This window comes from Notechis scutatus, chromosome 3 (genome assembly GCF_049901735.1).
Source record: "Notechis scutatus isolate UNSWTSFEM ecotype Mainland chromosome 3, rNotScu1.2, whole genome shotgun sequence".
Taxonomy (NCBI): domain Eukaryota; kingdom Metazoa; phylum Chordata; class Lepidosauria; order Squamata; family Elapidae; genus Notechis; species Notechis scutatus.
The window spans coordinates 202,702,988-202,727,696 of record NC_142011.1 but is presented as its reverse complement, the minus strand read 5'-3'; the positions used below and the strand labels follow the sequence as shown (position 1 = coordinate 202,727,696).

The 24,709-nt window shown below is 42.5% G+C and overlaps 1 protein-coding gene across 1 annotated transcript; it reads left to right on the top strand.

Moving 5' to 3' along the window:
• The first annotated feature begins 908 nt into the window (after positions 1 to 908).
• Positions 909 to 1,998, top strand: LOC113430738 (mas-related G protein-coupled receptor member A6-like). Its single transcript, XM_026693154.2, has one exon. The coding sequence runs from the start codon at positions 992 to 994 to the stop codon at positions 1,766 to 1,768; it is 777 nt and encodes a 258-aa protein (XP_026548939.2). The 5' UTR covers positions 909 to 991; the 3' UTR covers positions 1,769 to 1,998.
• Positions 1,999 to 24,709: the final 22,711 nt, after the last annotated feature.

Here is a 24,709-nt window from a genome sequence, read left to right as displayed (position 1 = left end):
TGCCTTTGGAAGTTGTGGGTGCTCCATCACTGGAGGCTTTCAAAAACAGACTTGACAACCATTTGTCTCAAATGGTATAGGGTCTCCTGATCAAGGAGGGGGTTGGACTAGAAGACCTCCCAGCTCTATTATTCTATGTCCACGATGGCGAACCTATGGCACACACACTACAGATGGCACACAGAGCCATTTGTGCAGGCATGCGAGCCCCAGCCAAACTTACCACATGCCTCCCAGCTGATTTTTGAACCATTTGAGGCCGTTTTTGCCCTCTTGGAGGCTCAAGGGAAGCCTCTGCAGCCTCGGGAGGCCGAAAAACAGGCCTTCCGGAAATACCAGAAGTGCCGAAATGGGCCCTTTTTCAGCCTCCCGAGGCTACAGAGGCTTCCCTCAAAACTCCGGGAGGGTGAAAATGGCTTCAAACAGGCTGAAAATCAGCTGGGAGGCACATGCATGTGCAGTGCAGGTAAGGGGCTGGGGCTGGGGTGTTGCATGCGCATGCGCAGGGGGGTGGGGCGCATTGCACTGTGGGTGCCGGCACACACACGCGTGTGCTATTGCATGCACACACACTTTTGGCACACCACAACAAAAAGGTTCGCCATCACTGTTCTACGTTATAATTCTCTCATTTAGCTGTTTTTCATTGCTAACCAAATTTGATCTCTCTCTCCCCCCCTCCCTCCCTCTGTCTCTCTATCTCTTTCCCCGCTCTTTTTCTCTCTCTCTCCCTCCTTCCCTCTGTCTCCCTCCCTCTCTTTCTCTGTCTCCTTTCCTTTTTTCCCCTCTCTCCCTCTCCCTCCCTCTCTTTCTCCTTCCCTCCCTCTAGGAAGGAGAGGACATACACCTTCCTATAGATGACAAGACTGATTTTGGGAAAAAGCAACATTTCGGAAGTGGCCTTTTCAATAAGAGCACACTGAATGCAACCTCCTCCCCAACTTTTCCCTGGAATGGTTCCCATTCTCTCGGCGGTGAATGTGACTGCATCATGGACCTGATAGCCTGTTTGTTAAGAGATCGTATTCTTGCCGGGTTCGTAGTCTTCCTGTTCACCGTGGGCCTCCTGGGAAACCTAATCCTCTTCTTTTTTCTCCTCTTCCACTTCAAGAGAAATTTGTGGACCACCTGTATTTGGAATTTAGCCATTGGTAGCTTTGGGGTCCTTATCTTTCTGTGCAGCATCTGTCTGTTAGCGTTCAGTAACTATATTTGGGAGAACTCCAGCGATGCCCTGGTGAAGTTGCTCCTGCCCCTGGCGTATCTCTTTTTCGTCATGCAGGGTTATAACGCTCATTTTTTCATATCCATTGGGGTGGATTGGTGTTTTGCCCTTCTTTCTCCCAATTGGTACCACTGCCACCAATCAACCTATCTATCTTCTGCTACACCTGCCATGATATCTGTTTTATTCTGGCCTCTAACTTGCCAGCTCTTATTCTTCTTCAACTTGAGGATTGACACTCATGCAGTGGTTGTTGTCTCCCTCATGGTTTTCATTCCAGTTATGGTCATCTCCTCTCAAACCCTGATTATGAGGATTTGGTGCAATCTGCACCAGCGAGGAAAAATCTCTCTGGAAATTGTCCTGGGAATATTGTTTTCTCTGGTCACTTGGGGACCCATATACTTATTTCTTAGTCCAAGTAACCGTTTTGCTCTCGTGTCAGTATTAGCATTTGTGCTCACATCTGTCAGCAGCACCATCAACCCTATATTTTATATTCTTATTGGTAAAGTACTTCTTCCTGAGGCCAGAAGCAAATGATTTCATTTCAGGAAGGACAAATCCGGTAAGCCACTGAGACTTTTATCATATTGGGCCACAAAAGAAGAAATGTAAGCAACAGAATCTGATACCTGAGGTGAGGCTGCGTTTTGTTTGCTTGGTTTTCTTTTGTGAACAAACATAAGCAAGTCTATGCCATATAATAAAATCTTAAGTGTTGAATCAATGCCCAATTGAATAAAGCTTATGCCTTTAAACTGCTTCCTTTCATATCATCATCTCACTTATTTTAAAATGTTCCTGAAAGGTAAGAGGATTGGTTTTGTAAATGGGCAAGCTTCTAAAAATTGATCTCAGAGAGAGAGAGAGAGAGAGAGAGAGAGAGAGAGAGAGAGAGAGAGAGAGAGAGATCCCTTTCTCACCTAACAAAGATAAAGCATGAAAAACTTTAGAAATTAGGGGAAAACCAAAAAGTATGAGAAAGTTCCAGAGTATGAAAGTGAAAAAGAAAATATGTGCCAATGTGGAGTAAGGAGGAACGGTTCAAATTACCAGCAGTTGTACTCATGAATTAAAGTTAGGAAAACTCATAGCAGAATCTCAAATCAGTTTAAACCAAAGCTTTGCTACCTCCATGAAGTCTCACGGCGATCCGTGAGTAATCAATCCCCTTTCACTTCTCAATGGCTTTGAATATTGAATGTGGAGGTCAGCGTGAAGTTGCAGTCCAGCTTGGGTGAAATGGGAAAACACATGCACACCACTTTGTAAACTTTCAAACACACTAATGCTTATTTAATGTTACTGTAGAAAGAGTGCCTAAGTCAGGAGTGGGTGGAGAAGCTGGCAAGAGCCTCAGCATGATTCTCCCAAAAAAGGAAAGAAGGAAGGAAGGAAGGAAGGAAAGAAGGAAGGAAGGAAGGAAGGAAGGAAGGAAGGAAGGAAGGAAGGAAGGAAGGAAGGAAGGAGGGAGGGAGGGAGGGAGGGAGGGAGGGAGGGAGGGAGGGAGGGAGGGAGGGGGGAGGTAGAAAAGAAAGAGAAAGGAAGGAAGGAATTCTACAAGCTCAGTTCTGAGGACTTCAAAGGATTTATGAGCCAACATGGTGCAGTTGTTAGAATGCAGTATTGCAGGCTAATTCTGCTCACTGCCAGAAGTTCGATCCTGACTGGCTCAGGGTTGATTGATGATGCCATGTGGATTTATCTCTCAAAAAGAGTTGGTAAGGCATTGTCATATCACAGAAAGCAATGACGATAATCTATGTATATCCCAAGTTGGATGCCTGCCTTAAGATGTTGCCTAGTTAATCAATCCAAATAATTTATGTGTTTTCATAAATTTAGGGACAGGATCAAGGTTGCATTCCAAGAGGTTTTATTCTCCTTTTTTTGTTTTGTTTTGTTTCTGTCCTAAAAATATGGAGACTGAGAATGTTCAGCTTCCATCATGTCACATTTCTTCAAACCCAGTAGTTCCTCTTTGGAGAACTCTTCAGGTGTCCTCCTGAATTAAAAACAAGAAAAGAGAAACGCGTAGCCAAAGCTTTCAGAGCCTGTTTTATAGCCTGTAGATCTTTTATATGTCTTGTCGACCAGATCTTTTTTCTTTTGGCATTTCTTTTATTATTATTTCACTATGTCCTTTGCTTTCAGGAAAAAAAAAAACACAATTGGGTCTGAGGATACCCAAGTCCAATAAAATTGATTTTCTGGTATCCCCATCAAAGTGGCTACCTAACTTTTCATGGTGTAACAAAATTAAGTAGACTTGACCCTAATGCTTGGGTCTGCAACTCTCCAGGAAGACTGGAATACAAAATAACAGAGATGGAAGGTGTCTTGGAGTTCTAGTCCACTCCTCTGGTCAACCAGGAAACACTATAGTATTCTGTCAAAATGGCTGTCCATCCTCATCTTAAAAATCTCCAGTGATGAAGCATCCACAACTTCTGGAGGCAAACCGTTCCAATGATTAATTGTTCTCACTGTCAGGAAATTCCTCCTTATCTCTAGGTTGGATCTCTCCTTGATAAGTTTCCATCCATTGCTTCTCGTCCTGTCTTCAGGTGCTTTGGAGATTAGGTCAATCCCCTCTTTTCTGTGACAGCCCCTCAAATGTTGGAAGACTCCTATCATGTCACCCCAGTCTTTCTCTTAAGTAGAATAGACTTATCCAGTTCCCGCACCTGTTCATCATATGTTTTAGCCTCCAGTCCCTTAATCCTCTTTGTTGCTTTTCTCTGCACTCTTTTCAGAATCTCACCATCATTTTTGTACAATGGTGACCAAAACTGGATGCTGTATTCCAAGACAACCCAATTCTAAGGTTAGATTAAGTTAAGTGTTAAGTGGTTGGCTAATCTAAAATTTGCAAAAAAGCCAAAAACAAATAAAACCTTCCTTGGGGAAAAAATAAAGGCAACACAACCCCTTGTGCATGACTGTATCCATGTAATTCCCTAGAAGAGTTCAACTTGAAGCAATCTTAGTTTTAAGGGATTTGTGATAGTGGGAGATTATTTTTGGAAGGTCTGAAGGTTTTGACCTTCAATGTGTCTTACTCATGCAATTATCCTTTGAAATGAGATTGATGGAAACTGAAGGAGATGATGATAATGCTTAAAAGTTGGATTTGCCTGTCTTGGATTGAGGGCAAAAAAGCAGAGTTAAGTTTTTCTTTTTTTAAAAAAAAATCAATTATCCTTTTAAAGGCCTGGCAAATAAATGTTCCTACTGATATAGTAAGTAATAAAGAAGTTAATGATAAATTCACCTGAAATAAAGATAGTTCCAAATTTATATTTTAAAAAATCTTTTCGAATGCCCCCAAGAAAGAATATGCCATCATCATGACATTTCCATTATTGTACTCTACATAAATCTACATTTCTTTTCAATTTTAAAGGAAAATGATTGGAGAGTGGAAAGGGTTTTTTTTTCTTTTGTATAAATATAACATTACTTATAAATTGTAAGCAGCTATGATTAGTCTGAATAATTTGTATAACAGGAAACAGTGATTTATGATCACAATTATAGTTTAGAGTTAAGTCCAATTAAAGTCACAGGATTTTCCGTCTCAGTTTTTCCAAGCCTAATTATCTTAAACAAGATCAGCAAAGTTTGGCTGTGTGTTGGATCTTGAATTCGCTGTAATGTTTTTCTAGAATCCTAACTTCTAAGTCCCTTCTCATCCAAGAAGCTTCTTCAGTTCTGGAGTCAGACAAGAGACAGATACATCTGAGCCTTTAACAACAACAACAACAATAACAACAACTTTTATTGTTTTATTGTTTCAACTCCTTCCCTCAAAATGACGCTATAGAGCACTGCACACCAGAACAACTAGACATAAGAACAGTTTTTTCCCCATCACTCTGCTAAACAAATAATTCCCTCAACCCTGTTCAACTATTTACAAAGTGTGCACTACTATTACTGTTAATCTTCTTATCACTCCTTATCACCCATCCCCTCCCACTTGTGATGGTAGGACTGTAACTTTGTCGCTTGTGTCCTTCCGATTTATATTGACTGTTTCCTAGTCTGATTTGATAGTTGATTGTACCCTATGACTATCATTAAGTGTTGTACGTTATGATTCTTGATTCTTAACAAATTTATCTTTTCTTAATGTATACTGAGAATATTTATACCAAGACAAATTCCTTGTGTGTCCAATCACACTTGGCCAATAAAAGTATTCTATTCTATTCTATTCCTCCCCTTTCCTAAGCTCTTTCCCTTCTCTTCAATTCTCTTCCCTCCTTCCCTCCCCTTCTCTCTCTCCCTTTCCCTCTTTCCTTTCCTCCCCTTCCCTAAGCCCTTCCCTTCCCTCCTTTCCCCCTTCCTTCTTTCCTTTCCTCTCCTTCCCCTCTTTCCTTCCCCATTTCCCTCTTTCCTTTCCTCCCCTTCCCTAAACCCTTCCCTTCCCTTCTTTCCCCCTTCCCTTTTTCCTTTCCTCTCTTTCCCTAAACCCTTCCCTCCTTTCCCCCTTCCTTCTTTCCTTTCCTCTCCTTCCCCTCTTTCCTTCCCCATTTCCCTCTTTCCTTTCCTCCCCTTCCCTAAGCCCTTCCCTTCCCTCCTTTCCCCCTTCCCTTTTTCCTTTCCTCCCTTCCCTAAACCCTTCCCTCCTTTCCCCCTTCCTTCTTTCCTTTCCTCTCCTTCCCCTCTTTCCTTCCCGTTTCCCGCTTTCCTTTTCTTCCCTTCCCTAAGCCCTTCCCTTCCCTCCTTTCCCCCTTCCCTTTTTCCTTTCCTCCCCTTCCCTAAACCCTTCCCTCCTTTCCCCCTTCCTTCTTTCCTCTCCTTCCCCTCTTTCCTTCCCCATTTCCCTCTTTCCTTTTCTTCCCTTCCCTAAGCCGTTTTCTTCCCTTCCCTTCCATCTTCCCCTTTCCTTAAGGCAGGTACATGATAGGCAGATATGACCTTGTTTATGACCCTCACTCTGTCAAGGACCTTGGAGTTCTCATGTCCAATGACCTCAGCGCCAAAGCTCACTGCAACAGTATTGCCAAAAAGGCTTTAAGAATTGTAAATCTAATTTTATGAAGCTTCTCCTCTGGTAATACTGATTTGCAAACTAGGGCATTCAAAACTTTTGCTAGACCAAAGTTGAATACAGCTCTGCTGTCTGGAATTCGCATTGTATATCAGACATAAATACAATTGAGTGAGTCCAGAAGTATTTTACCAGAAGAGTACTACATTCCTCTGTTTGCAAGAGAATGCCCTACACCACCAGACTTGAGATTCTAGGCTTAGACAGCCTTGAACTATGCCGGCTGCCGGCTAAGACTGGACTTAAGCATAGTACATAAAATCATGTTACAATGTCTTACCAGTTAATGAATATTTCAGCTTTAACAACAACAACACAAGAGCACATAACAGATATAAACTAAATGTATACCACTCCAAACTCGATTGCAGGAAGTACGATTTCAGCAACAGAGTGGTTAATGTCTGGAACTCACTACTGATTCTGCTGTCATCTGCTCAAACCCCACTCCTTTATCCTCAAACTAGCCTCTATTGACCTCACCCCATTCCTAAGAGGTCTGTAAAGGACGTGCATAAGCGCACAATCGTGCCAACCGTCCCTGTCCTATTGTCCCCAATTATTGGTTCCTATTTCTTATATTTAAACTTATGTTTATTTTTATTTCTATAATATTGCATGCATTTGACAAAATAAATAAATAAAAATAAATAAAATGAATGCTGCTGTGTGAGGGAGTTCATGAAGAATAGTGAAATGGCTAGGAAGCCATCATGGTACTTTGACAATATGTATCACATGACCACAGCAGCATCCCAACAGTGCACCAGCAGCCTCTAGCTGTAAAACACACGTACATTCTCAAAATTTCATTCCCTCAAAAATCATGATGAAGTGGATCAAAGTTATGCTTTAAAGTTTAAAGTTGCTAACTTTTAAGATAATACACCACTTCCCTACTGGGGATATATATTCCTTTTCACAGGGCCATCCAGTGAAAAATTCCAATCTTTCCTAATTCCAAGAATACTAAAATCTCAGATAGTGTATGTAATATTGATTAAATTGGTAAGAAGGTATTAAAGCTGAAAAGAAAGTTGATTCAGCATTCAAGTTCAGCAAATAAAAGTCAGGAATTGATATTTAAAACTTTATAAAAATAGTAATCTGATTTTTTTTTCCTGAAATATTCTCCTAAGAGGAATGGAGTAATTACACATTTAAGAGTCTAAGGTCATGGAAAGTGTAAGAGAAGGAGAAGAGAGTGCAAGCTAAATTCAAGGAAAAACAAGGATATAATCTGATAAGGCAAACAGATGAGTTTATATAAAATAAATATGTTATCAAATTCATTTAGCACAGTTTTGCCTTCATTTAAATCATATTCAATTCCCAAGATTTGAAACAGCTTCAAATCCCAACTGAGTCATAATTTTGAAGATGGTAATTGTGATATTTATAGTATCTCTGTCATCTATCTCTCTATTATTTCTCTTTTATCTCTACCGTATATCTATCTGTCTGTCTGTCTGTCTGTCTGTCTGTCTGTCCGTCTGTCCGTCCATCCATCCATCCATCCATCCATCCATCCATCCATCCATCCATCCATCCATCCATCCATCCATCCATCTATCATCTCCCATTGGGAACACACAGTAAATTCACTGACCAACAAGTTTTAGAGAAGAGAAACAGGATATTATCTTAACCAGGTCTTAATTTGCTGGATTTGCTCCAAAACTGAGAGTGAATCAAATTGTCTTCCTTGCTTTTCTCTAACAGAACAAGATTAAATTTTCAGACATAGTAGTTTCTGCTAAAGGGATAAGCTTCTCATCTTTGGAAAAATAGATGAAACTAACATCTTTAAATTTAGATTTGTCTTTTTAAAAAAGAGACCATCTCTTTGGTTTGTGTTTGATTGAATTAGTTGACATTTGCATTCAAAATACCATCTTAAAATTAGAATTCTGAAAACTGTGATTGGGAACTGAAATGGAGCCTTAGTTTGTGATTAGAAGGTTGTCCTGCTCACGTGTTACTCTTTGCTTTCCTGTTTTCTCACCATTCTGGTATTTGACAGAAAATACACTCATATATGCATACACATAAACAAATACACTTAAGCAGAAAGTGTGCTTGTGTTGCAGATACCACATGTGGATTACTGTGGCACTTTGAAACACTATTCAGCACATCAGGTCCCATGCTGGTACTTATTCAATAGGAGGTTGTTTACAAAAATCCCATTTTCCCCTTCATTGCTAGGGGGACACAATGGAAGACCCTCATTCAGCTCAAGGTTTGGAACTCATCTGAATGAGACAATTATCCCCATGCAGAGGTGGTATTCACCAGGTTCTGATCAATTCTGGAGATCTGGTAGTGGAAATTTTGAGTAGTTCAGAGAACCAGCAAATACCATCTCTGACTGGGCCCACCCCCATCTATTCTCTGCCTCCCAAGTCCCAGCTGACCGGCTGGGTTTTCTTTGGTTGCCCTGCACATGAGAACGGTGTTGGAAAGCAGGTTAGTTGGGTGGGGAGGGAACGGAGATTTTATAGTAGCCTTCCCCTGCCATGCCCACCAAGCCCGCCCACCAAGCCACACCATGCCCACCAAGCCACGCCCACAGAACGGTAGTAATTTTTTTTGAATCCCACCACTGTCCCCATGGATAAATTCATCAATGAACAAGGTAACTGTGACTTCACTTAAGCTCTCACCTGAGCAAGAATGAGGAGCAAAATGTGGAGCACAGGTAGCCTAGATGCCAGCTCTTCAAATCAGAAGTTACAAAGTGGGTTTTTTTCTGTTTTGAAAAGCCATTTTGTCAAACTCTTTTGTTCCCTTTATTTCAGATAACAATATTTATAACACTGGGGCTCTTTCCTTCCTCCCCCCCTTTTTTTTGAAGGCTGTACATTGCCAATTAAAGTTGATCCTTTGTAATAATCCCTGTTTCCCTTCTCTTTATGATTGATTCCCATTTCAAAACCGGCATTAAGAAGGAAATGAGCGCCGTGGTTAATTTTGTTAGCTGGTTGTTTATTCTGCAACCACGCTCCAAACTGTGCAGATGAAGGAACAATTAGACATCCTGCTTTTCAATTACAACCTGAATTTTATGTAAGCAAACATATTAAATCTAAGAAGGCTAATCCTGCTTGAGTTGAAATGAGCAAATAACAAAAGGAAATGGAAGAATTTGATGAAGGGGGTAAGGGAAGAGAGAGGAGAAGAGAGGACAAAAGATCTATTCAGAATACTGAATAAAAAAGTTGGAAGAGGCCTTGGAGATCTTCTAGCTTGGAAGATCTAAAATGGGTATATCATGGCTAAAAATGTTATACTGCTACGCTCATAAAACCTACTTATATTCCAGACTCTCAGTACCTTTTATAGCTCAGGGTTATGTTGCTTATAGTCTTTTCTGGAATATAAGCTAAAAAATATTTGAAGGAAACTAATATGTACTGAGGGACACGGTGGTTCAGTGGCTAAGAAGCTGAGTTTGTCAATCAGAAAAGTCAGCAGTTTGTTGGTTCGAATCCCTGCGTAATGGAGTGAGCTCCCGTTACTTGTCCCAGTTTCTGCCAACCTAGCAGTTCGAAAGTATGTAAAAATGCAAGTAGAAAAATAGGGACCACTCTGGTGGGGTGGTAACAGCGTTCCGTGCACCTTCAACGTTTAGTCATGCTGGCCACATGACCGTGGAAACGTCTTCAGACAGTGCTGGCTCTTTGGTTTTGAAACGGAGATGAGCACCACCCCCTAAAACCGGAAACAAGTAGCACTTATGTGCGAGGGGAACCTTTACCTTTACCTATGTTGCTTGTAAGATAATCTGGAAAAGAATCTTCCTCTTCTATCATCATGTCCAGGATTGAAAAGAATTAAGAGGGAAGGAGAGAGAGGGACTGTCTTCCCAAATGTGAGGTGGAGCATCTTCACAGCATCACTGAACCATCTTTGAAATGATATAAAGTCTGTCTTTAATACGCTTACTTAGAATAGAATAGAGCTGGAAGGGACCTCGGAGGTCTTCTAGTCCAACCCCCTGCTCAAGCAGGATAACTTATACAATCTCAGACAAGTGACTCTGCAGTCTCTTCTTGAAAACCTCCAGTGATGGAGCGCCCATGATTTCTGGAGGCAAAGCTGTTCCACTGGTTAATTGTCTTCACTGTTAGGAAGTTTCTCCTTAATTCCAGGTTGCTTCTTTCTTTGATCAGTTTCCAACCATTGTTTCTTGTCCTGCCCTCTGCTGCTTTGGATAATAATTTGATCCCCTCTTCTTTGTGGCAGCTCCTCAAATACTGAAATACTGATATTGTGTCACCCCTAATTCTTCTTTTCTTTAGACAAGCCAGACCCAAAATTCTTCATTTGGTCCAATGGTGGTTGAAGGCTCCCCAGGGTCATGTGATGGCTATTTTCAACCTTCCTAGCTGACTTTCGACAAGCAAAGTCAAGGAAGGGAGTCTGGTTTGCTTAATTGTTGCATGATTCTCTTAACAACTGCAGTGATTTCCTGTGGCAAAAGCCTCCCAAAAAATCGGATGCAATTCACTTAACAACTGCTTTTCTTAGAAACAGAATGTTGCAGCCCACCAGCGGCCAGTGGAGCTGGCAGCATATTCGGACAGTGAGGAGGTTGGGGAGGAACATGGGCCAGTCCTGGAGTCTGGGGAAGGCTCTGATGAGTGCTCTATTTTGGAGACAGAGATGGGGCCAGGACCATTTGACAGTTACCAGTTGCCTTCAGAGTCAGAGATCAGTGGGCCAGAAGAACAGCTGGAGCCTGTTCCCAATGTGTGCATGTGCAGAGTTGTCAGGAGAAGGGAACAGTTAAGGAACAAGGGTCAACTCAGGAGTAAAGGCACAGGTGGATGGTGAATGGCCCCTCCCATAGGGAATAAAGAGCAGCAAAAGTGGGAGTGGTGTTTGGCAGGAGACAATTACTTCATTTAATTAGGGTGAAGATTTGTTTGTGACTCCTTGCCAAATATTTCCTTGTACAACCGTTGCACTTGGAAGCTACTGTATCAGCCTGGCAACTCTCAAAGGCTGATAAGGTCTGTGTTGTAAATCACTCTTGAAAGACTGTTTGCCAGGACTTTGCTGGATGAGAATGAGAGGAATTCACGTTAGCCTAATAAAAAGGGGTTTTGTAGGGACGAGGAATCTGCTTCGTGATTTTGTGAAGCCTAGGTCAGAACACAGAAATTCTAGTCGTGATTGTGGCCATAACTCAAGGACTCTATGTGAGTGCGTGTGTTTGTGTGTGTGCGTGTGATTCTGTGCATGTGTTTGCACACACAGATATCCCATTGTTCTCTCAAGCCACATGGAACATCCGATCATATGGGACAATAGGCCTAAGTTTACATTTGCAATGCATTCTTATAAAGTGGCATACAAAACTTCAAAGGGGCAGCATAGACCAACATCTCAAACAGAGAGTTACATTGGTTTTGTGGCTTACGATGGTTCGTTTTTGTACCTTGATTGTGTTTATATCCTTAGATGTTTACATAGTTTTTTTTTCCTTTTAGTAATAAACTGAGTAGGAGCCACACAATTTATGGATTGTGATTTTAGTACAGTTAGACCATGTGTCATTGATAGACTGGATTTTATCATAGATTTAATCTGTTATTTATTATTTTATACTAGATTTTTTAATTGTATATTTATTGAGTGTTTTTATTTGTTCTGGTCTCTGGTCTATGACTGTAATAAATAAAAAAGCAAAATTCTAAATTTTACGTTGTTTTGAAATATCTTTTGTTGTTGGTTTTAAATCATGGTTTAATTGTTTTTATTCACCCAGAGTTGGAGATGGGAGGACTGTATAAAATCAGATAAATAAATGAAAGGAAAAAAAACAACTGATGAGGTCTATTCATTTTGTTTATTGTTTTCTGACTTGGCCTGTCTATAAACTCTATTTATTTGTTTGTTTTTATTTGCACATCTCTTTTGGATTTGGCAGCATTAAGCAATTGTGGGGCTTTAATGCCAGACAGCATCAAAAAACTGAAGGTTTTATATATATACACACACACACACACACACACATACATATACACATTCATATTTCTGAGCCTGTAATTACCTCTCGCAAGTGAGACAGAAGTCTCACAAATCTCATTAGTTGCTTTGCCATTCTTTTTAAACCAAATGCAATTGTAGACAACTTCCTCTATTTTTTCCCATCTATTTTTATTCCTCTTTTTTTCTCCCTTTTGGCAGCACTTGCATTAGCAGCAACAGGATGTTACAAAGGGACATGGTTCACATGATACAAAATTAATTAGAAAAGTCTGTTTTAATTATAAATATGCAATTACAGTTAAACAAATGAAGAGCTGGTTCTTGTTTGTTTCCTTTTGGCAATGTTCCCGGTAGGCTGTGAGTCACTTGCTTGGGGTAGATTGGGGGAAAAGTTTGCTTACCTAGCAAAACTATCAAAAGGGACAATCTGTCCCTCTCTGATGGGAGCTGGCAACCTGTTAAAACATATTTTGGTTGTTTATTCCTATGAAGTTATTTCAGAGTGAAAGAGTCAGAATATTACTTGCAGCATACTTGCTCTGGTTTATTTGTTAAGGCAAAATATAGAAAGATATTCCATTGAACAAGTCCAGGTGTCAGATTCTTTTGGTTTGGTTTCTATACCACTTGCTGCATGTAGCATCCAAGGGAATAACTGGAACTTAATAATATTTCCCATGCTTTGTTTAGATGTGGAAGGCTGTGGGTTCTATTATGCTTTAAAATGCTTTGCACCCCTCACATGTATAACACTCATAGTTGAACCAGATTTTTCAGTACCTGGGTGAGAAAATCTCAAAGAACCTTTTCCTAACAGAAAAAGAGAGAGAGAAAAAGAGAGAGAGAAAAAGAGAGAGAAAGAGAGAGAAAGAGAAAAAGAAGAAAGAAGGGGGGAGGAGAGAAGACAGAGACAAAGAGACAGAGAAAAAGAAAGAGAGAGAAAGTGAGAGAAAGAAAAGAGAGAGAGAGAGAAAGAGAGAGAGAAAGAAAGAAAGAAAGAAAGAAAGAAAGAAAGAAAGAAAGAAAGAAAGAAAGAAAGAAAGAAAGAAAGAAAGAAAGAAAGAACATCTTATCACGTCCAAAATTGGCAGACTGAAGTGATTTTCTCATTTGGTTTACTGGTATGGCTAACTTAGATTTTCAGGAAACAACAAAAACAAAAACAAAAACAAAAACAAAAACAAAAACAAAAAAAACAACAACAATAACAATAATAATAACAATAATAATAATAATAATAATAATAATAATAATAATAATAATAATAATAATAATAATAATAATAATAAATAGAACATGTCCACTTTCTCCATGAAGCTTTGCAGGAATGTATATTCCTCAGTTGTGTTTTAATTCTTTGGAGTTTTCCTAAAGCCAAGGTATCCCAAATATTTTCTTGCATAAATAGTATCCAATCACTTTATTGCCTTCTTCTGAATTTTTTCTAATACTTACATCTTTTTTTCAAGCTCTCCATGATATTCCAAACACTGATATATTACAGATTTGTATGAAAACATTAGAGTACTGGTTGTTTTTATTTCAGTCGGGGGTGAGATTCAAATTTCTTAACAACTGGCTCTGTGGGCGTGGCCTAATTTGTGGGTGTGGCTTGGTGGTCATGTGACTGGGTGGCGTGGCTTGCTGACTGGGCATGGCTTAGTGGTATGTATGTAAATATTTATGTAAATATTGATTTTTTAATTTTACTTTTACCCAAAATCAGGCAAAGCAGGCAGGCACATTGAGTTGCTTGCAGAATCACAGGGTCACTCAGAGATCTACCTTTCCGCAATCTGCTGCCTGAGTCTGCACTGAAAAATAGAAGTTTCAGTCCCAAGAAAGGTTCAGCTCTGCTCTCAGGCCGCTTCTCCCCCCCCCAAACCCCCTGAATACTACCCCTGACTGGGCCTCAGGGAAGCCTCCTGGTCGAAAGCGAAGCAGTACAACAGCAATTTCGATTAGCTAGAAAGCAAGAAATCCAATGAGTTCTTGCTTTCTAGCTAATCTAAATCGCATGGCACAGCTGATAGTCAGAACAGCTGATCATCAGGAAAAAAAGCAACTTATCCAAAATTAAGCGAAGGCACAAGTCAGGCAAATTGATGGTGCATATGTGAGATAGGAGTGACTGGGTGGGACAGGGAGGGGTGGGTGGGGATGGGAGGGGCCAGCCAGTGGTGTGATTGGTCAGTTCTCCGAACTGCACAGAATCATAACAACCGGTTCTATAGAACTGGTCCGAACTGGTAGAATCCCACCCCTGGTTTCAGTCCTTATGAGTTCTATCACGGAATTCCTGCGAATGCTGGTATTAGTCTCTGTATAACACTCCCGAAATAAAATAAATACTCTTGAAGATCAGCTAATCTGACTGCACATTTTCCTCATCATGATGGATTATAATAAATTATAGCACAATTCTGCACCTCTGTGGCTTATTAATATATTAATGCAAGGGAATTAATGTACCTATTTATGTCTCAGAGATGTATTTAGGCCCAAAACAAATGATGAACATTTTACACGTCCAGGTGCTCTGCTCTACAGAGATCGATTTCAAGAGGGCTATTCAGCCAAAAAAAAAAAAGAGCCTGAAGCAATTTGCAAATTATAATCGGAAGCCTGCCGATATATGAGAACTGTTTCCATATTTCTTATTCAATGAATTCAAAATCTATAAATGTTTTAAGTGGATGTGGTTCCTGATGGATTGAGTGAATTAGAGAAAAATAAGGGGAGAAAAAATCAGAATTAATTTTAAATATTTGTTTCTGAGGGTGAAGGTTCATTCTTTAAGCTTGTGGGTTGGTTTTGGAGATGGTATTCAGCAGGTTCTGACCAGTTCTGAAGAACCGGTAGTGGAAATTTTGAGTAGTTCAGAAAACTGGCAAATACCACCTCTAACTGGCTCTGCCCCCATCTATTTTCTGCTTTCTGAGTTCCAGCTGATCAGCTGGGTCTTCTTTTGTTGCCCTGCACAGGAGAAAGGAGCTGGAAAACAGATTAGTAGGGTGGGGAGGGACTGGAGATTTTTCAGTATCCTTCCCCTGCCACACCCACTGAGCCACACGCACCAAGCACACCAAGCCACACCCACAGAACTGGTGGTAAAAATTTTTGAATCCCACCACTGGTTGGTTTCCAAACATTTTGTTACGAGGCTAGGTAACATCTTCATTAGAGTTTAGGGGATATTGGTGTGTGTTCTTCTGTTTATAAGGACTTTGTGTGGTCAGTGTCTACATCCCATGTAATGCAGCCAAAGAAATCAGAACTTGGAGGCAGGCACATCCCGCAAAGAACATGTTTATTGGATACATCATATTGACACGGCTAGTGAAAACCAACTCTGAAGTTTCCCGCATTACTAGCATAATTAAAAGAGCAACTGTTTCCCTCCTCAAGTGTCTCTAATCACATTGTCCAATTAAAAGAGTTGGCAGGCTCCCCAGTCACTCCTCTCCTCCTTCAACTGCCACCTCTTGGGATGACCTTGGTTCCCATGGGAAGGTTCATCGTTTTGTCTGGGAGATAGTCTACTTACCCCTCCTCCTGCAGTACGTGGCAACTATGAAGCAGCAAAAGATGGCTTCAGCCAGGTTTGATTCAGAGTTGACAGTCAGTGGGTCTTGTGATGGATCAGGTGCAGTGGGTGTGTCAAGGGAGGGTCTTGTGATGGGTCTTGTGATGACCACACATAGCCCTTATAAACATAAGAACACTAACACACCCTAAACTCCATTGAAGATGTTACCTAGCCTGGTAATGAAACATCTGGAAACTAACCCACAAGCTTGGAGAATGAACCTTCATCCTATACCTGAGCTACAGGTATTTGACCCTATTGCAAATTTGTTCCTGAGTTTGAGCAAGCTGAGGATTTAAGAAATATTTTGTAGATGTCTAGTGGAAATGTCTAGCACTGTCTTAAATTCCAAGCTCTTGTTAATTCTGGACAATCTAGAACTGCGCCGCCTGTCGTCTGATCCAAGCATAGTATACAAAATTGTCTGTTACAACATCTTAGCTGTCAATTACTTCTTCAGCCTCCATCACTACAATACACAGGCAAATAACCGATACAAACTCAAGGTAAACTGATACAAACTCAATTGCAGAAAATATAACTTCAGCAAAAGAGTGGTCGATGCCTGGATAGCCCTACCCAACTCTGTTGTTACAGCCTCCACCCCTCACAACTTTAATCTCAAACTGTCTACCATGGACTTCACTCCATTTCTAAGATGTCTTTAAGGGGGGTGGGCATAAGTGCAGCGTGCATAAGTGCAGTGTGCCCACCATCCCTGTCTTACTATCCTCATTTATCTGCATTTACTCCCTTTGTTCTTGTTTATGTTCATACTTATACTTGTTAACTTGTAAACATTTGATTAATTAATTAATTAATTAATTTCCAGCACACATGACTGAAACTGTAGATTTGACATAGATAGGTGAGCTCAGCCATTTGCTTTCCAGCGCCAACTTTTTCTATATTAGGAGGAAAGGCCTCCTAACAGAGAAGGTGGCAAGTAGAAACCATCATTAGAGGTCCTGATGACTATGGGTTCTTAAATTTTCCTCATGTTCAAGTTTATAGAATAGAAGCTTCTGTCCAATTTTCCCACTCATGAATTTTAGGGACTAAGGGAATAAAGATGTTGGACTTGAGTTCATATCCTGTCCTTCAGGAATTTGCCTTCAGGAATGTAGGTTGAATATGCATTTAAGCCTACATGGATTATTGATTCAGATTCTACCCAGGAGATGGTAAAGTAACCAGTTCGTTAAACAAGAATGTGCCTGGCTCCATAGATCAGCTGTAAATAAGTTCTGCAGAAGATCTTAACAGCTCTGCAAAGACAGACTATTCTGGATCCTGTCAAAGAACTCCAACTCTAAGGATCCTGAAGAAGAGCTTTCTCTGGTACAATGCTTGCCCTTTGGTATATGTTATTCTCTAAGGTCAGATCTACCCCCATTTGGAAAGAGTTAATGGTAAAAGGAAACCAGGTTGCCAAAGAACATGGTGGCTGGACACCATCAAAGTTGACACCAGCCAAAGCGTAGAAGAACTTAAAGAAGCAGTGCAAGATCAGAAGATGTGGAAAGACATGGCCCATAGAATTGCCAAGAGCTGAACACAACTGAATATTAACATCATCATTATTGCTGTAAGCTGCCTGGAGTAGCCCCCGTGGTGAGATAGGCAGCAAATACATTTAATAAACATAGAATAATAGAGTTGGAAGGGACTTTGGAGGTCTTCTGGTCCAATCCCTTGCTTGAGCAGGAGACACCCTATACCAAGGGTGTCAAACTCAAGACCCACAGGATGGATCTGGTCCACAGGGTGCTTAGATCTGGCCCATGGGTCCACCATGGAAACAATGAAGGACTGGCCCGCAGTGCCTCTGCCAGCGAAAACGGAACTGGGAACGGCTGCAGCAGAGGGTTGCAAGTGGCTGTTGCAGCCAAACACAGAGCTTGGGAGCACATTTTCACTGGCAGAGTGCTTGTTCCACCCACAGGCGCTCCTGACATGAGTGATGTTGAGCTGACCATGCCCACCCTGGCCACCCCACCCCCACCTCCCTGAGGTCAAACACAGCCCTGATGCTGCCCTCCATGCAGAGATGGTATTCAGCAGGTTCTGACCAGTTCTGGAGAACCGGTAGCGGAAAATTTGAGTAATTCGGAGAACCGGTAAATACCACCTTTGACTGGCCCCGCCCCCATCTATTCTCCGCCTCCCGAGTCCCAGCTGATTGGCTGGGTCTTCTTTGCTTGCCCTGCACAGGAGAACGGAGCTGGAAAGCAGGTTAGTGGGAATGGGGAGGGAATGGGGATTTTGCAATAACCTTCCCCCAGGAGTGGGGAGGGAATGGAGACTTTGCAGTAATCTTCCCCTGCCATGCCCACCAAGCCATGCCCATCAAGCCACACCCACAGAACTGGTAGTAAAAAAAATTCGAATACCACCACTGCCTCCATGAAATCAAGTTTTGACATCCCTTCCCTATACCATTTCAAATAAATGGTTGTCGAGTCTTATTTTGAAAGTCTCCAATAATGACCCACCCACAACTTCTGAGGGCAGGCTTGATTGTTTGATTGCTCTCACTGTTATGAAATTTCTCTTTAGTACAGGTTCCTTCTCTCCTTGGTTAGTTTCCATCCATTGTTTCTTGTCTTGCCTTTTGGTGCTTTGGAAATAGTTTGACCCCCTCATCTTTGTAGGAACCTCTCAAATATTGGAATGGTACTATATTCCTCTCCCCAGTCCTTTTCATTCGACTAGTTATACCCGATTCCTGTAATCGTTCTTCGTATGTTTTAGTCTCCAGCCCTCTAATCATTCTTGTTGCACTTCTCTGCACTCTTTCTAGAAGTATCTTTTTTTATATATATTGTGGCAACCGGAACTGGATGCAGTATTCCAATTGTAGTTTTACTAAGGCTTTGTAAAGCGGTAGTAGAACTTCATGTGATCTTGATTCTACTTTTTTATTAATGCAGCCTAGGATTGCTTTGGGCTTTTTGGGGCTGTTGCCGCAAATAAAATTTTCTGATCTCCTAAATCATAGTGTGGATACTCCTGCACTGATAAAGTAAGAAGTTATTGTTTCATGTTCCTAATTTAATTCATTTCCGGTTCATCAAAACTACAGAGGAGATTACTAAAAACGTTATAAAAAAGGGAAGCAGGAGAATGTTTAGGCATGCGTGGCAGACCTTCCGCATCTTAGACATTTAGGACAGAAAAAACCTTGACTCCATTTGGTTGAAGTGATAGGCTCTTTTACTAAAGTTAAATGATTGCAGTGAAAGTAAAGTTAGATCTGAATATGCCCATGCAAAGATTACACATTTTCCCCTTTCCCTGGCCTCTTCCCCTTGATCACTCCATCAGTGTCCAATAAGATGCCTTTATGATTATTTGGAAACAGCTTGGACCTTGGTGCCTCTCAATGCAGTTTCACATTTGATTCCCAGGCCAGGTGTCCTTTTTAAAAACAAAACAAAACAAATTTTATTGATTTTCAAAGACAATACACAAACAAACAAAACATAGAACATAAAAACATAAAACATCTTTTCTGAAAGCTGCTTGATCCCGGGTTACATCTCTTCATACAGACACAAATTCAAATTCATATTCATTTTATATACCATTCCATATCTTATTACCATTTTCCATTTTCTATAGCTTCTCACCTCTTTTATCTTTCTTAGTTTTATTTTATTTGTCTCATCTCAGTTCAGATCATAATACTTATTATTCTTTGTCTGTTCTGTTTCCAGCTATCTATTTCTCTTTTCTCTTTAGATAACTCCTGTACACTGATTGCAGTGTGACGCCTTTGACTCTTCCCCCTAAATTTATAATACTTAATATAATACATGACTTCCATAGGGATTCTGTTTAGTACATTCTAAAATTACACATTATATTTTATAAAAAGAAAAAATTTATAAGTATATAATATAATTAAAACAGCTATCAATGCCAATACAGATCTAATCATTAATATTAATATTCATTTATATCTTACACATTACTTTTCAATTGAATATCATACTTTTATGGGGACACTTATGCTTTCCATAGTTATTTCATAAACCATTGTGTCATTTAAATGTTCCCATTTCCTCCTACTTCAATTCTCTCATTTATTTCATTGCCTTCTTTTTATTCACAAAAATTTCACTAAGTTACACTAGATATTTTATCCTATTTTTGATCACATGTTGTTTCCAATTTTCTAACATTATTTCTGTTGTGTTTGGTAGACGGACACACCAGGCAGACACAGGAGTTGAAGAATAACGTTTCTTTTATTTGAAGAGTAACAAGTTATCGTGGATGCCCAGCTGGGCTGGCAGCCAGCTGGCTGGAGCAGCTGATGCCGCTTTGACAGCTCCTTATATAGTCTGCTGTCAAACGGCACCAACCAATGGGAACAGTCGGTGGTCCCGCTCAGAATGCGGACCAGGTTGAAGACTTAGCTAGTCAGGTACACTACACGCCTTTCCTCTAGCTACGTGCATGCGCGGCCCCGCCTTCTGAGGATCCATGGTACAGGAGTGGAGTTGAACTAGTGGGCAGGGTAGGAGCACCTGCCTGGGAAGGAGACCCTGATAAGCTTGGTGAGTAACCCTGCCTAGGTGATCTCCAGCATGTGGTGGAGTAGGGGTCCCCAGTCCTAAGGCCTGTGGGTCAAAACTGACAGTCGCCTGTCTGGAACCAATGCTGCAGAGATGGCAGGCATCTGGGGAAGCAGCGTGCAAGTTTAGATGTGGCTTGCGTGAAGGGACATGTGCAGAAAGGTGGGGACCGCTGAGTTGGGGGTTGACTACGAAGGTCAAGGCCTAAGGGCTGAAAGAGGAGCAGGCACGTCGTGCTCCCCGGCACCCTTAGGGTAGTGACAATCCAACCTCCCACCCACCTAGCTTTTGACCCCTGGGGACATATGGCCACCGCCAAGGGATGTAAGGCCAGGTGGAAGGACCCTAATGGTGGGTGCGCGCCTCCTTGTTCAGCTCCCACCACCCCTAATGCAGGACCCCTCCCCAGAGTCACTTGGAAGAGGGCAGAGAGACTTTTACTTTAACAACCGGTGAAAGTAACGAGAAAGTCCAAAACAGCTCAGTGAACAAGGCAAAAAAAGAACAGGCCCAGCCCCACCGGGCGTATAGCGGAGCAGCGCCAGCAGCACCGGCAGTGGCCTGTGGCTCGGTAGCCGGTGGGAGTCGAAGTGGCGCTCGGGCTGTCAGCGGCGGTGGCGGCAGAAGAGGCGGCGGCTGCAGCGGAGGCCGCGGCGGTGGTGGAGGCCGTGGCGGCAGAGGAGCGCGGCGGCAGCAGAACAGGTGGCAGCGGCGGAAGAGGCGGCGGCTGCAGTGGAGGTCAGCGCGGAGGCGCACAGCGGCGGCAGAAGAGGCGGTAGCAGCGGAAGAGGCGGTGGCTGCAGCGGAGGCTGCGGCGGCGGACGCCGCGCGGGGCGGCAGAAGAGGCGGCAGTGTCGGAAAAGACGGCAGCTGCAGCGGAGGCCGCGCGGCGGCGGAGGCCACGCGGCAGCGGCAGAAGAGCGGCGGCTGCAGCGGAGGCCGTGGCGGTGGAGGCTGCGCGGGCGGCGGCGGAAGAGGCGGCAGCAGCGGAGGCCGCGGCGGCGGCGGAGGCCTCAGCAGCAGAAGAGGTGGCGGCGTCCCAGACAGGGGCGGCTGCAGCGGAGGCCGTGGCGGCAGCAGGAACGGTAACGGCGGCCGAGTCGGGGGTGGCAGCAGCGGAGGCCGCGGCGGCAGCAGAGGCTGCTGGCACAGGAGGCAGCTCTATGCCTGCCCAGCGGGTGGGGTCTCGCCGGCCTTCACAGGCCTGGAGGGTGACGCCTGTTCCTTGGCTGGAGGTTTAAGACTTCTGCGCTCTTGTAGCGCTAACGGGGGTGCCTTTGGCACGGGAGGCGGCTCTATGCCTGCTCTACGGGGGGTCTCGCCAGCCTTCACGGGCCTTGAGGGCGACGTCTGTTCCTCGGCTGGAGGTTTAAGACTTCTGCGCTCTTGTAGCGCCAACGGGGTGCCTTTGGTATGGGAGGCGGCTCTATGCCTGCTCTACAGGGGAGGGTCTCGCCGGCCTTCACGGGCCTTGAGGGTGACGTCTGTTCCTCGACTAGGAGGTTTTAGACTTCTGCGCTCTTGGTAGCGCCAACGGGGTTAGGGCAGCGTCTGCTACCTCAGGCAGGGAGGCTAGAGTGCCTTTAAACTTCGACTCTTTGAAACGCAGGCAGTGGTGCCTTTCCCCTCAGTCAGGAGACTTTCAGTTTCGCGCCTCAAAAGGGCGCACGCAACAGTGCCTGTTAGGCAGTGACTTTTTCCTTAGCTGAGGAGGCTCTTTAAATTTGGCGCGCGCAGAGATTGTCTGCGGCTCCTGACATTCAGTGGCTTCAGCTCTTTCTTCAGTGACTTAGCTCAGCTGTCTTGCCTGGGTGTCTCTTCTGTCATCCCACCCTCGTCGCCAGTGTTGTGTTTGGTAGACGGACACACCAGGCAGACACAGGAGTTGAAGAATAACGTTTCTTTTATTTGAAGAGTAACAGGTTATCGTGGCTGCCCAGCTGGGCTGGCAGCCAGCTGGCTGGAGCAGCTGATGCCGCTTGACAGTTCCTTATATAGTCTGCTGTCAAACGGCACCAACCAATGGGAACAGTCGGTGGTCCCGCTCAGAATGCGGAGCAGGTTGAAGACTTAGCTAGTCAGGGACACTACAATTTCTAAGTACAAATATAAAAATACAATCTTGTGTACCTTTGCAGAATCCCTTTTTGAATTAAGTTTACCCATTATCTCGAATCTTGTTTCTTTACATCTTGCTCCCCACCATTAAGGCTTCTCATCCCTTCCTTCCTCCCTTGCTTGTTCTTCTCCCTGCCCTTTTTGCCCCCTTGTCTCTCCACCTCCCTTTTCTTCTTCTGCTTTCCCCCTTTCTGTTGTTTTCTAACATTATATCCACTTTCACCTTATTTTTCTCTTTTTTGGTTGTTTTTTCCAGTCTTAAAGTCCCCTTTTTCTTTTCTTCTTTCTCCCTTTCTTCCTCAAATAAAGTTACTTGTTCATCAAAGATGGCTTCTTCTTTGTCCCAATCATCTTGTTGCGCAGTCAGTTTCTCATAAGTGCAAATCGCCATTTCTAGAAATTGAAAAAGAGTGCCAACAGAGTCTTTCCCTTCTTGTTCTTCTTTATATTTTTGGTATTCAATTTTCAATTCATCCACAAGTGATGCCATTGTAGAAAGAAAAAGTTTTTCCAAAACAACCACCCAAGTGTTTTTAGTCAAAAATAATTCCCAAAAGTCCCAAAGTCACCAAACAATCCAAATAGGCTGTTTCTTTTAACACTTTCTTCTTTCTTCACTTTCTCTTTCTGGGGTTACTGTTTAGTTACAAAGTTCCAGTTAAAATGTATCTTTTAGAAGTCTTGTTAATATTTAATAATTCTTTACGATTCTAGGCAATCTCCTCCTTACTTCCAAATCCTGCTCCAATTCTTTTCCTCTCCCTTCCCACTTACAGCAAGAAAGATTTTCTTAAATATTCAGAAATCCTTATCCCTTTAGCATTTAATTACCTGTTAGTGCCAATGCGGGTTTTTCCGATTTCTCTTGCTTTTCTATTCACTGTCACGTTAGGAAGGAGAGTGAAAAAAAGTGTTTTTTTTCCCTTTTTAACTTCCATTCGCCGCTTGTAAATCTTTGGAAACGATGTATCTTTCACGAATTTTTAAATTCCAGGGTACTTTCGCTGTTACTTTGTCCTGGTCAGCAAAAAGACTTTTACTTCTTCTCAACTCCTCCTGCACTTTCTTTTTCTGGCTGAGCGCTTATATGTGGCGGCCATTTCTGACCGCCGCTCAGCTGCCTTCAGAAAAGGGGGTTTAGACGGCTAGAGAAGAGAGGTGCGATATCTCTTGACCCTGCCAGATCCCCCCTGTCTTCGCCACCTTCTACGGAGGTGGCTAGCCCTGAAGCCGGGTGGCTCAGGGCACTGCGGCAGCGAGTGCAGGCAGAAACCGTGCACAGTCGCGGATTCCTGCCTGCCCCGGAGCGCTGCAGACCAGAAATCCCCAGGCCAGGTGTCCTTGAAGGCTGGTTTATTCCGATTTAACACCTCTGGTTCTTTTTTTAAAAAAAATATTTTATTGAACAAAACAATTAAAAACATTGAACATAGTGAAGTCGGTTTGACATAACTTTTGGTCTGTATCGCATAAATATATATTTTCCTATATGCAATTATTCAAATATATACATATATACAATTGTTCACTCCTTTCTGCTCCCACCAGTGATAGAATCTATCCCAAATTGCATAATATGCCGACTCATCTTTATTTTTTATTTCTAAAGTCAGCTTGTCCGTTTCAGCGCATATCAAGATTCTGTTTATTACTTTGTCTTCACTCGGGATGTCTGTCTCTTTCCAATTCTGGGCAAATGCTATCCTTGCCGCAGTAATAATATGTATAATCAAATATAACTCATCCTTATTGTATTTTTTGGACATCATTCCTAATAGAAAGCATTCTGGTACATGAGCTAATTTAAAGCCCAACATTTCCTCCAGCCACTTCCCCGTCCTGACACCACTGTCGATGTGTCTCACCTCCCACCATTTGTCTTCCCACTCCCAGGCCCACATGTTACTACCCCAAATTCCTCCCCCCTCCCTTGCAATTTATGGCAGGATCAGTGGTAGGATTCAAATAATTTAACAACTGGTTCTCTGCCCTAATGATTTCTTCCAACAACCAGTTCACCAAACTGCTCAGAGTTAACAACTGGTTCCCCGAAAGGGGTGTGAACTGGCTGAATCCCACCGCTGGGCAGGATGCTAGCAAAGCACATAAGCTGGAGATGGCAGACGTGATAT